Consider the following 12,806-nt stretch of genomic DNA (forward strand, 5'->3'; position numbering starts at 1 on the left):
TTGTTTTTTTTTATTCGTCAACACGTCGACAAAGATCGGAGAGATGGTCGGTAAATTTGAATGCACGCGATTGATAACATGCAAATATAATTCCATCTCTCTTTCTCTCTCATTCGTTTACCCCTTCTTCTCTATCCTACCTATATATAGTGCCAGTGATAATTTGTTGAGAAATATAAAAAAAAAAAAAACAAAAACAAAGTTGTCTCTATACAAACAAACGATCGATCAAAAGTTAATTAATATTTTATTCATTATTTTCTATACTTTTATTTATTTTTTCCCCTATGACGTTGACGTTCTACAAAATTTGTTCGATAATTATTAGAAAATAAATATATAAAGTTGGTGAGATTAAAATTACGAAACGTGAGAATTTGTTTTAAAAATTTCAAGCTATTATATAAATGACGATAAGAAAAATGTATTCTTATATCAAGAAGTGTGTAAACATATACATATATATATATATTTTTAATCAAATATATATACTTATGTATATATAGTAAAAAAAAACCAAGTCTTCTCAACGAAAAAAATGCAGAGAGAGAGAGAGAGAGAGAAGAATATGCAGGAAAAGCGTAGAAAGGAAAAAACACGGAAACGAATTCGGAAGTTGGAACGACGAATTTAAATGGTTTCGTTCGGAGTCCTTTTTAAAAAGGAAAACGGGAGAACGAGAGAAACACCGAAATCAAAGTAAGAGAGAGAGAGAGAAAGGGAGATAAAGAAAAAGTGATACAAAAGAATTCTATCGATAGTACGATTATAGCAGTTGTCAATGGCACACGTCAATTTCACGAATCTTCCTTTCCAGCTTCCCCCCGCCCCCTCCTCCCTCGATCCATCATCGTGATCCGGTACACGTGAGCTGAACGTTGATTCACCTGACAGAGAAAGAGATAACAGAAGTTAAGTTTAAAAGAGAGAAAAGAAAATGGAAGAGGTGGAGAAAGAAGAAGAGGATGATGAGGAGAATGAGGAATAGTAGTAGTAGTAGGAGTAGGGGGTGGTAGTAGGGGGAGGAGAAGGAGGGGGAAGGAGGAAGGGGGTAGAAAAGTTTACGCGCGAACAGATACGCAGATTGGACGTGCTTTCAAATCCGAAAGAAAGACGATCCATCCAAACAATAGGTAAATGCACTTCCGCGAAGTGAGGAATACTAAACCATTGGCAAGCTATGCGACTCGATGAATCGTTGGGGGAGTCGTCGGTTTGACTGTGTGTACCAAAAAGAGACACTGAAAGAATGCAAGTAGGAAGAAAGAGAGAAAGAGAAATAGAAAGGAGGGAAAAACAAATAGAAAAGCTCGAAAACGAGAGAACACTACTACGGGTTTGGTGAAACTTTCCTACCCGAAAGGAACACCGGATAACCTGCTTGCGGATGGAAAAAGGAATTTAGCGTTCCAAAAATTTTCCTCCTATGACTGTACTATCTCGATGCCTGCTGCTGCATATTAGAGAATCGGATCGATTATGCATGTTGCTTGTATGCCTCGTGCTACGCGATAAGATAAAACGAAAAAGGAAAATGGATGGAAGAGGAAAGATCGAAAGTAAGATTGGTTTCTTCACATTTTTTTTTATCGTGTAAACGTATAACGTATTAAAATGAAGATATAATGTTTCTTTTTGTTGAAATTTCACGATATATTCGTTGTTCAAAATAATACGTATAATATACGATAACATAGGCGATTAAATAAAAAATATAATTGTACGATACATCTACTTAGCTCGTTATAAAATTATACAAGAGAGAAAGAAAGAGAGAGTTAAATATCGTAGTACGGGTTAAAAATGGGGAAGAGAAAATTTGAAAATTATGAAAGAATCAAGTTATACGTGAAAACTAAAATTTTATGGTAGAAGAGTATCCTTTTATCAGCATAATTTTAAATTAAAAGAATCCTAAACAAGGAGTATATATATATATATATAAAAACAGGAAGAGATAGAAAGAGAGAGAAAGAGTAAGACAAAATATGAATTCTTTAATTAGATCTTTCTTTTTTTTCATAAAAAAAGAAGAAATAATACAGGGAAAAATAAGCATTGAAAATAAAAGAGAGAGAGAGAGAGAGAGAATACATTTCACTGATAGAAGAGAACTACGATCAAGGGACATGAGTTTGTGTCGTTGAAAACAATAAGCCAAATGTAAATGAACGGGGGAGTAAGTAAGAAAGAGAAAGAGAAAGAGAAATAAGGGATAAAAGAGGAGAAAGAAAAGGAAGACAGTACGGAGACGGTGAATCAATGAAGGAAAGAAGCTTTTAATAGCTCGACTCGACTTTTAAGACGGTAGCTGCACGGTTTACTACAGAAATTAATTATGCAAGCATGCTTCTTTTCCTCTCTCTGGCGGTTACCATGGGCCAAGGTCTTATTCCTTCGTGCACACTTCTTTTAACTACTACCAACCAACCAACTACTTCTACTACTACTACTACTTTTACTCGATTCTTTTACTACACACTCCTCCAACTAACTACTTTTCTAGTTACCAATACCATTATATTTTTCTACTGTTCATTATTCGACTCGAATAGAGATACCACTAGAAGAAAAAAAGAAGAAGAAAAAAGAAACTTATGCTAACTATTTTAGTAACCGATCTGTTACGTAAAAGATAAACACTAGTATCTATTACTGGAATTATATAACGTTACATCTACATATCGGACACATGATGTAGCGCATGTGTATACTTAAAGAATTACATTTACATATATACAATGTGTCTGACTTGAAATACATAAATATGATGAAAACAACTGTGCATATACGATATATATATACATGTTAAATTCTAATCTGTAAAAAGAGAATATTTGACGAATATTAAACTGGGAACACTGTAAAATAAAATAAAAATGAACAAGAAAAAAAAAAAATATATATATATAAAAACCCGTATATGGTGCACACGACTTGGGTTGGTGCCTATACGCATTTGAAATTTGGACATTCTCTCTCTCTCTCTCTTTTTTTTCACGAGTATAGAAGCGGAAGCTCGTTTCATCGCATTGCCTGGTGTGTTCACCTTCGGTGTCCAAATAAAGAGTGAACACGTACGACACGTTCGTGGCACGTACCGTCCGCAAAAATTTCTCTCGGTTCTCTTCTATCTTTATCTTTTCCTAGTCTCTTTTCGTGCTATCTATCCGTCCTTTTTCGTTCGAAGCTTGCCAGCTTGGTTGCTACCTTCCCACCTTCCATCTCTTTTCGTTTTTGCATTTGAAACGCACGAGGGGCATCGGGGCACGGGCGTTTCGACGACTCCCATCGAGAAAAGAGGCCATCGTTCCTGCACGTCAGTTCAACCAAGCGAACGATTTATGGAGATGGAGCCAAGTTTTTCAACCAAACTCAACCAATCACAATTTCTTACGTCTTAGAGATATCTAGCCAATTATAATAGGAATTTACGAGCAGCCCAATTCTCTTTTCTTTTCTTTTCTTTTCTTTTATTCCTTTCTTTCTTTCTCTTAAAGTATTATCGATAAAGTGCCATCTTCGAAAGAGAAGATATTCCTCTCTTGCAAAATTGATCACACCCACATACAAACACACAGAGAAAGAGAGAGAGAGAGAGAGAGAGAGACACATACACATTTTCATATAGATATACAAACACACCATCGTCTAACGTACCTCTCCATTTTTCTACCATATTTTACCTACTCTTAGTACACTTTCTCTCTATCTATCTCTCTATTTCTATTCGTTTTTCTTCTTTTTGCACAGACAGTAGGACAGATTTACGATGGTAATTACGTGGCTCTCTTCGTAGCTATTTGTCGCCTCCACGAACCGTAAGAGAGGACCAAACTCACGCTTCTTCTTTCCCCTCTTAATCTCTCTCTAAACTCGCATGGGACTAATAGTTCGACTAACTTTTACTCGACTCCTTTCTCGTCCTTGTTCCTTCCTCCTAGCAGCAAAGTTCGCGAAAATGAAAGAACGAAGGAAGGAAAGAAAGTGGCTAACAAACTATCCAAGAAGAATCTTTACTTTACATTCGAGATAAACTAACGAAAATCGTCGTTTATGCAAAATAAGTTTGAAGATTTAATCGATTTTTCGAATAAATCGCGGAAGATAATTCATCGTAAAACGGATAACGATGTTTCTAGCTCGTTGACTCGTACACGCATCCCTCTTACGTGAAGTTTCAAGATGAACAAATAAGAGAGAGGGAGAGAGAGAAAGAAGAAGAAGAGAGAGAGAGAGACAGAGAAAGATATGCGGGTTTAACATAATTAAGGGAATAATTATCCTAATTGTCGTAAGGTTGGTACGTTCTTGGCAGGCTGACGAACCGTACTGTTAGATGATGATGATGATGATTACCTCTTCAGAAAGCTAAATCTCGATCTCTCCTATCGTCTAATCTTTCTCTCTATTTCTCGCTCTCTCTCTCTTTCTCTATCGTTATCTCCTCTCTTCGTATTATTTTAGAAACATTATATCGCGAAAAGAAAAATATTGAAAATTATAACTGGTGGCATTTTTTAAAAGAGAATATAAAATATTGGAATATTAAAATAGGTATTATGAAAAATCTGTTATGCAAAATATGAGAGTAGGGCGATTAAAATTTGTATTTTTATCATTTAACAATTTTCTTACTTTACGTAAAAAATATTCTAAACTTAATTTATAATTGTAACAAACTTATAGACATTTTATAAAATTACGAAAGAAGATATTAATTATATCAGTACAATAACGCCACTAGTTATATCTTATTAAGTAATACAGTAAAATATAACTTACACTTTTAGCCAACATTAACTTTCAAGATATGAACTAACCGTGATACTTTTGTGACGTAAAATGACTTAGAAGTTTCTTTCGTGACGTTATACAGAGGATTAAGTTCGTATTTATTCTCTAACGAGATTCATTAGCTATGAAACGTATACAGTTAATTAAAATTAAAATAAAAATAACAAAAAAAAAAAAAGAAAAATAATATAAGACGCGTCTGGTGAAATTTCAAAAGTAAATTTTATCCGTGAAATATAAACGACTCGCGAGAGAAGAAAATTTAAATTCGATATCTCGACTTACTTTGTCGCATAAAATAAAGAGACGTGGAAAGTTTCTATGGGGAGAAAAATGCTACTCTTTCGATTGTATCTATAACAGCATAACGTGACTATGACAGTGTAACGACATAAATAAACCATGCTAGAACAACACTGGTATATGTTACAAAAAAAAAAAAGAAAGAAGAAAAAAAAAAGAGAATGATTGACACTACGGAAAATGTTATATTTTTCTGATGTCGCATGAATTCTTTCTTACATCTATCAATAATTGCATAAATATATTATATTAGCGTTTTTCTTATATACAAGCTGTTTGAAATTTTTATTGTAAAATAATTATTATCTTCAAGAAAAACGTAGAAATTAATTAATTTGTATGAAATATTCCAAAAGTTTTCGTCGGAATGTTCTTTGCGAGTTTGCGAAAATACCGCAGTAACAGAGAGAGCAGCCGTATTATATTATATTTTAACACTAAACCTACCCCACAAATGATTTTCAATTTGAAATTGAAATTTTGCATTAAGATATTATTAATTTCTTTTTTCTGTAACATTTGATTCATTTATTATATTATGCTAACACCAAAATGGATTATTATCTGCATTCAATTGCAATCAAATGTAATTTTAATTAAACATCGGTCATTTGATTAGTTATAGATATAAATAAATACACATATATATACATAAATTATTGATAGGTTTAAATTTGCAATCAAATATAACATTAATTAAACATCGGTTATTTGATTAGTTATGGTAGCAAAAAAAAACGTATGTAAATTGTTGATAGGTTCAGTGTTAAAACAAATAGTTACTTTAATCTCAGGACATTAAACGATACGTTATCCAATTGCACCACACGTTGGTATCGAACAAACGTATTTGATATAAATACCAATGATCAAAGTATTGCAAATTACATTTAAAAACATTTAAGCAATTGTTTAAACAACGTTTTCAAGAACAAAACAACAGATTTAGAAACGTTGCTACTTGTAATTGCATAAATGCATAATATATCGTATATCGATTTTCTTTGTCAATTATTTTCTTTGTCAATTTTCTTCTTTGTCGGAAAAATGTATACGCGTTTTTTTTTTCGTTCTATCTTTTTATTTTCTTTCCAACGTTCTAACATAAACCCGATCGTTAGGTACTAAAAGAAGCTTCGCAAAGATTTTCGTCTCCTTCTAAGCTAGAGAAAGAATCACAACGTTGACATAGATGTTGACGACAACGACGATGACGAAGAAAACGAAGAAAAATAAAAAGGAAAGAGAAAAAGTACAAGAAGAAATAGACGACGACGATTTGTACTTCTTCAATGGTAGGAAAAAGTTGTACGTTGAAATGGTACGACATTTTTACGCTCAACAAGAAAAAGATAAGTCATCGAAAAGCGCGTTGGACGTACAAAAGTCATAATACAGTTTTATCTCTAACGCGTCTGATGATTTTTCATTTTTGATCATTTTGTTTACTCTTTTTAAAGAAGATTAAGATGAATATATTCTTCGTTCTACGAGGGGAATAAATAAAATCAATTTCTCCGACTAGTTTCACGAGATTTGAGAAAAATGTCATCCGACAAACGTATGCACAATGCATACAAACCAACGCACACATACACACATAAATGCAGAGAAATTCATCCAATATTCGTTTGAGAAAAGTCGATCTCGCTTGCGTAACTGCACCGATCGTAGAAGCCTTTGTTCGATCAAAAGCATCTTCTTCCTGCTGCTTTCTTACAGAAAAGCAACTCGTTGTAAGCGACGATATTTTCCATCAACGTTTGTTTACGATCCCCTTCTTTACGTATATATATGTAATACGTTCTCCTTGTGCATCATCTTCTACTCGCGTTTCATTGTTTTCCTTTTCCGATCGAACGAAAGCACGGAATAATAAAAAAAAATAAGCTTCTTTTTATGGCTTCGTACCATTCGGTGACGAAATTTCGAAAATATTGCTCTCCTCACCCCCACCCCCAACCCCATTCTAATTCCTTTTTCTATAATATAAAAGAACGCATGGGACAAACGAAGCAAACAAAATTATTGGAACAATATTTTTCAATCGATAATAATGCATACGTATGTAAATGAAATGTTGCAAATATATTGATTTTATTTCTTCTCAATTGTCTAGTATATTGTTTTGTCATTTCCACGTGCGTTTTTATCCTTTATTCTCAACCTAACAGCCTTTTTTTGGTTTCTTTTCCTCATCATACGCGACTCATTCATAAGAATTAAAAAAGAAAGTTAACGTTTTAAATGCACATACACTGTTTATATCTATATATACATTATATTTACTTTTAAAACAATATTTAACATTATTTGACGTACTGCTTATCGATAGAATAATAAAACAACAACCCCAACGGAATTTTTAAAGCGTCACTTTAAATTCCAAATAAATGTTTTGCACAGGATTTTTAACGATAAGAGAATAATGCGAGAGAAATGAACGAGCCAGCCGATGATCCTATGAAAAATGACATTCGATAATATTCCAATTCTTTCTCGACAAGTCTTTTTTCTTTTTTTTTTAGTATTATACTAATAAAAAAATAAATATAATCTACGAGCATCTTTTAAGTCGAATAAAACCTATCCATATATTTATATAATCAAAATCTGTAGAGAGAAGAAATATCGAATGATTAAGAAAGAAAGGCTTACCCAAGTTATCCGTACGGACGAGTGTTGGTCCATGCAGGAGGAAGAGTAACAACAACAACGTGGTGGTCAGCATGACGGTGAATAAAGACATGTGACGAAGTAAAACTAGTATATAGATATATATAACAACCCTTCTCGTCCACCTCTAACGACTAATTACCCTTCGAGATAGGGTCACTCGAGAGTAGCAGTCAGGCGCGAGAAGGTACAGGGTGATCGGTTAACCTCGAATGAATCCGCGCACCAGCAACAGCAGCAGCATCAGTACCACTCCCATTTCGATTTATCTCTCTTCCAAGCTTTGATGATATTACGACTCTCGTTAAAATGAACTTTTGTAAAAGTGAACGTCCTGTGTATGATGTTTTATAACGCGAAATAACCCTTCTACTTTAATATTATTATAGTAATAATAATAATAATATGAAGAAGTGTAGAAGAAAATAAAAAAATTTACACACGCGCACGCACACACACTTAACTAAGTGACGAAAGATGCAAGCTTATATTTTAATACGTGTATATATAGTAAATATAAACACTGTATGTGCTATATATATTTATATATCCCTCCTTTTGATATTAATCCTTCCTAATGCATTACTATAGATTTTGTTTTCTCACAATCACAGATAATCGATGATGATCGTGTCACCGGAATCACTGCTGTCTCCGTTATTATACTTTTCCAACGTCATCGTGCAACACACTATCGTTGTTTCTTTTTTTCTAAATAAACACCCACGTAAACCAACAAACCAACCAACAGCTGCAACAATAACAACCAACTAATGCACTGAACACGTAGTTCAAGTTTTTCGACCGATTATTTTACCGATATTTATTTACTTTGATTTATTTTGTTTTTCCTTTTTTTTTATTGATCGATCGTTCCTCCTCTTTTTACTTTGATCACACAGTAACTTTTTTCCCCTCTAATCTTTCTTGCAAGCGGGTAAGCTCTTCTCGTCGTTTGAAGAATACGAAGCTCTCTCTCTCTCTCTCTCTCTTTTTCTCTCTTTCTCTCTTTCTCTCTGAGGATTCGTTCACGTTGTTCTTCGACTCCCCGGTCACGTGGTTTTCCTACTTTTTTTTCTTCTTCTTCTTCTTCCTCTTCTATTCCCTCCCCAACTCCTCTTTGCCGTCCTCTTACCGTGAAAAACTTTCGCCAAGAGCCGAACCAAGTTCTACGGACGATTTTTCGCGCTTCTCGAGAAGCCAACGATAAAATAAAAAATCCCCAACGGAAAAAAAAAAAAAGGAGAGGAGAGAAATATTTGAGAGAATCCGTATAAAAGATATACCCTCCTACCGAAAGAAAATTGGAGTAATCCAACGGTGTGAGAGAAAGAGAGAGACGTTAAAAGAGAAGAAGATTCTTCTACGATTTCGTTCGTTCGGATGTGGTCGAGTTTAAAAACTCGAAGTCGGAGCTAAAAAACACGAGACCAAAAGAACGAGATAGAAAAAGAAATGTTAAGGAGCAAACAAAAAAGATAAAAGAAAGAAAAAGATAGATAGACGGATAGATGTAGAGAGAAAAAGAGAAAGAAAGAGAGAGAGAGAAAGAGAAAGAGAGAGAGAGAGAAGAAAAAAAATTAAAAAAAGATAAATAGATGCAGATATAATTAAATGATTGAAAAAGAGAGACAAACATGGAACGAGAGAGAGAGAGTGAGAGAGAGAGAGATAAATAAGGCACAAACTAACCGACAAACACACGCCACGAAGTTCGCCGCGCGACTGACTCTGCTTGATTTCAAAGCAGTCGACGCGTGACGTCACGATTCATGCATCCCGCACCACCCCCTCGCTCTGGACCAATCGTTGCGCTCGTCCCCTTCTACCGGTCCTCACCTATCTAACTGCAACGTTACTTGCAGCCTCGCCTAACTATTCTCTTTCCTCCTACACCACCCTCACCCTACACCACCCACTCCCTACACCACCCACACCCTACACCACCCCTACACCCACTCCAACCAACCCCTACCCCTCCTTCGGCTGGTATTCCTCTTTTAGTTTTCGAAGATGGGTTAAACTGGCGCGCGCGGGAAGAAGATGATCCTGACCTCGTACAAAATTGAACCTCTTACGAGAAAAAGGATATCATTCAAACCAGGAACGTCATTTGCTTCGATTGGAAACAATATTATATAGAAATTAATGCAAATTGGAAAATAAATTATTAAGATCTGAAATTAGGATTATTTGTTATACGTTATAACGTTATTTTATATTGAATTTTTTTGTATTATATGTAACAGAAAATTTTGTGAAGGTATTTCTTCTTCAATGAAATCAAATTATCGAATAATCGTAAACTCTATTAATTATAATAGTTTAAATAATATATTATATTATTTGAATATAACAATTTCAAGTAGATTTAATCGAACTATCGTATTCCAAACGATCTTTATCCCGTTATCGCATTTCCTAAAAGTTACAAAATACTAAAGCATACCGAACATTCTTCGAAATTATTGCGAATTGTTCGCGACTGGAATGGAACAATTTTCGAAATTGTTGCAGAAACGTCGATCAGGTGCCACTCCGACGGCAAGTTATACCTAAGCCACAAGGTATCCAATGAAAATTTAATTTAAATTACTCGTTTCATTCTAACATAATCTCACAAAAATCCCTGACGAGATAACATCAAATAATATTTTTTTAACTCAACCATCAATGACGTTAATATCACAGAAATACATTGACCGTAATGTATATAAATGTTTTATTATTTTAAAGAAACTAAATATAATTGACCACATGAATCTAAATATATCTGAAGAAACTTTCGTATCTTTGCTTCGAACGATTCATTCACATTTTATCCTGCAAAAGTGTTCGTTCAGAAAGAATAAAAATATAAAAAAGATAAATAAGAAGACTCTTAGATGTAATATTTATTGCACCGAGATGCATTCACGTAAGCATTGTTTAGGAAATAAATTGAATATCATATTTTGGAATAATAGTTAATTTAAACTTTGTTCATAATCCTTTCATTTGCACAGAAACATTTGAACATGCAATGCTGAATTAAAGTATCGACTATAAATCTATTAAAAATACGATTTTTTTATTTAATTAAATATTTTCCAAAATATATTTCTGCAGGCTAAAGTTTAATTACAGTGTGAACAATGGAAATGTAATTTTTCTACAATAAAAAAAACAAAAGGAATAATACCACAGAAATAACGAAGCTTACTTTTATGCTAAACAAACTATTTAAAATATTTTTTTAGGGAAAATTAAAGCGATATACTTTGCAAATGAATTAATTGAAAAATCGTACTTTCGATAGGATTTACAGAAGATCATACAGTGAAATTTAATCTGAACAAATAGTTTAGTTCGTTGCTGTATAAATACATAAATTAATTGTATAAAATATATATGTATATAATTTGAACGAAAACACGTAGTAACGAAGTTTAATCGAATTTTCAAGTCGGCGACCTCGCGATCGTGACCTCACACCAGTCGTATCGTTGACGAAAGTTTACCGTAGAAAGCTTATCCCTCTTGGAGACCTTACTCATGCCGAAAGAGGTTTGCTCAAGGAACCCTTGTTTCGTAAGCCGTCATCAGCTTGTAAATGAGCTCATAAAATTTTCCTTTAAATCGCTATACCCTCTCTTATTCTTCTCCTTCTCTCTCCTTTCCCCTCTCTTTCACTTTAACCTGTGCGCGAGAGAGAAAGAAAGAAATATAAAAATAGATAATAAAGTCTTACGAGATGAAATTTCATTGCAAAATACAATAAGTCGTATAGGATAGAGTATTAACTCGACATAGAATTTTTAGAACCGTCATTTTTAAACAGAACAACTCTTTGGGAATTCGAAACGAAATAAAGAATCGACGTAGAACTCGTTGAAAAGATCAGAGAATAAACTGCAGTGCTCGCCTGTTCCTTCGGAAATACATCCGCTCTGGCATCGTGGCAAGAAGGACCCATCGGGTTAACGGGTTTCTTTCCTGTTACGAAGAGTATGAGGCCATGTGCAACGAAATTCAAGCGCTTCGAAGGAGAACCTTTCCAAAAATATATCCGAAGCCTTGTCCGCCACAGATGACAGTACGTTTTAATTTTATTTATCCGGCTTACCAAAAACCTGAGATCAATTTTTTCTTTTTTTCCAATCATTAAACTTTCGCGCAAAAACAAAACAATAACAAAAAAAAATAATAAAAAAAAAGAAAATAATTATCTAAGCTGCCAATATTTTAGCTTTTCATTTATTGTAAAAAATAAAAATGTTTTGGGCGACATTCGACACGTGCATATTAAAGTTGGGAGTTCTAAGCAAGTTGAAGAAGGCGGGTTAAGGTCCATAAAACGCATCCTCCGCAACGCGTTCGTGTCGGTTCCTACGGTGTTCTACTTAAACTCGGTTTGCTTCTCTGTGCTTTATTACCCGGACGACTGGTAACCAAATCGTGCCAAACATTCGCTGCTGGTGCTTGCATAAACACCCTTCTTCTTCCTCTCTTTCATTCTTTAGAAAACGTTCCTTATTCTTAAAAGGGAGAGATACTCTTTCTTCTTCCTTCTAGAAAAATCGATAATAGTTCCATACTTATTTTTACGCGTTATCCGGGTCACCGTCCTTAGATACCGTCGTACCACCTCGGGACGATTTAACGACCTCACTCTGGACGAAGATAAAAATATGCACTCTAAATTTGGATAATATTTAATCGCAGTCGTCGTTGAAAATTTAACTTTTATAAACGTTCACGCGTATCACGAATCTCGACTACTATTTCGGAATTATTTCGATTAAAAATAATCAAACGTTTCACTCGACGGATATATTTTTATTGCCGAAGAATAACGTTAAGATCCCCGATGAAAGCTTGAAAGAACAACAAGTTTTATGAAAGAAAAGGAAAAACTTATGACACAAAAAAAAAAGAAAAAAAATAGATTATTAATAATAAATAAATAGACTGCAATAATTGTATTACACTTTTTCGAATTCGGTTCATTCTTCTCGTGATTTTGAATTTAACTTTAGAGTGGCACGTGG

The 12,806-nt window shown here is 34.0% G+C and overlaps 1 protein-coding gene across 7 annotated transcripts in view; it reads right to left on the bottom strand.

The window, feature by feature from the left end:
* The window catches only part of LOC122517539, a 146,249-nt gene extending 136,743 nt beyond the window's left edge, over positions 1-9,506 (bottom strand). For 2 of the 7 annotated variants that reach the window (XM_043635987.1, XM_043635986.1), the window contains exons 1-2: positions 9,414-9,471; positions 7,759-9,191 (exon numbers count right to left, since the gene is read on the bottom strand). In XM_043635987.1, the coding sequence (XP_043491922.1) occupies positions 7,759-7,791 (33 nt within the window). In that variant the 5' untranslated portion in view covers positions 7,792-9,191; positions 9,414-9,471. Of the gene's footprint in view, positions 1-7,758; positions 9,192-9,413 lie in introns of all 7 variants that reach the window. The other 5 variants (XM_043635983.1, XM_043635982.1, XM_043635984.1 and 2 more) reach the window with 5 other exon arrangements.
* Between the last annotated feature and the right edge of the window lie 3,300 nt (positions 9,507-12,806).

This window comes from Polistes fuscatus, unplaced genomic scaffold (assembly GCF_010416935.1).
Source record: "Polistes fuscatus isolate 324 unplaced genomic scaffold, CU_Pfus_HIC Scaffold20, whole genome shotgun sequence".
NCBI classification, from domain to species: domain Eukaryota; kingdom Metazoa; phylum Arthropoda; class Insecta; order Hymenoptera; family Vespidae; genus Polistes; species Polistes fuscatus.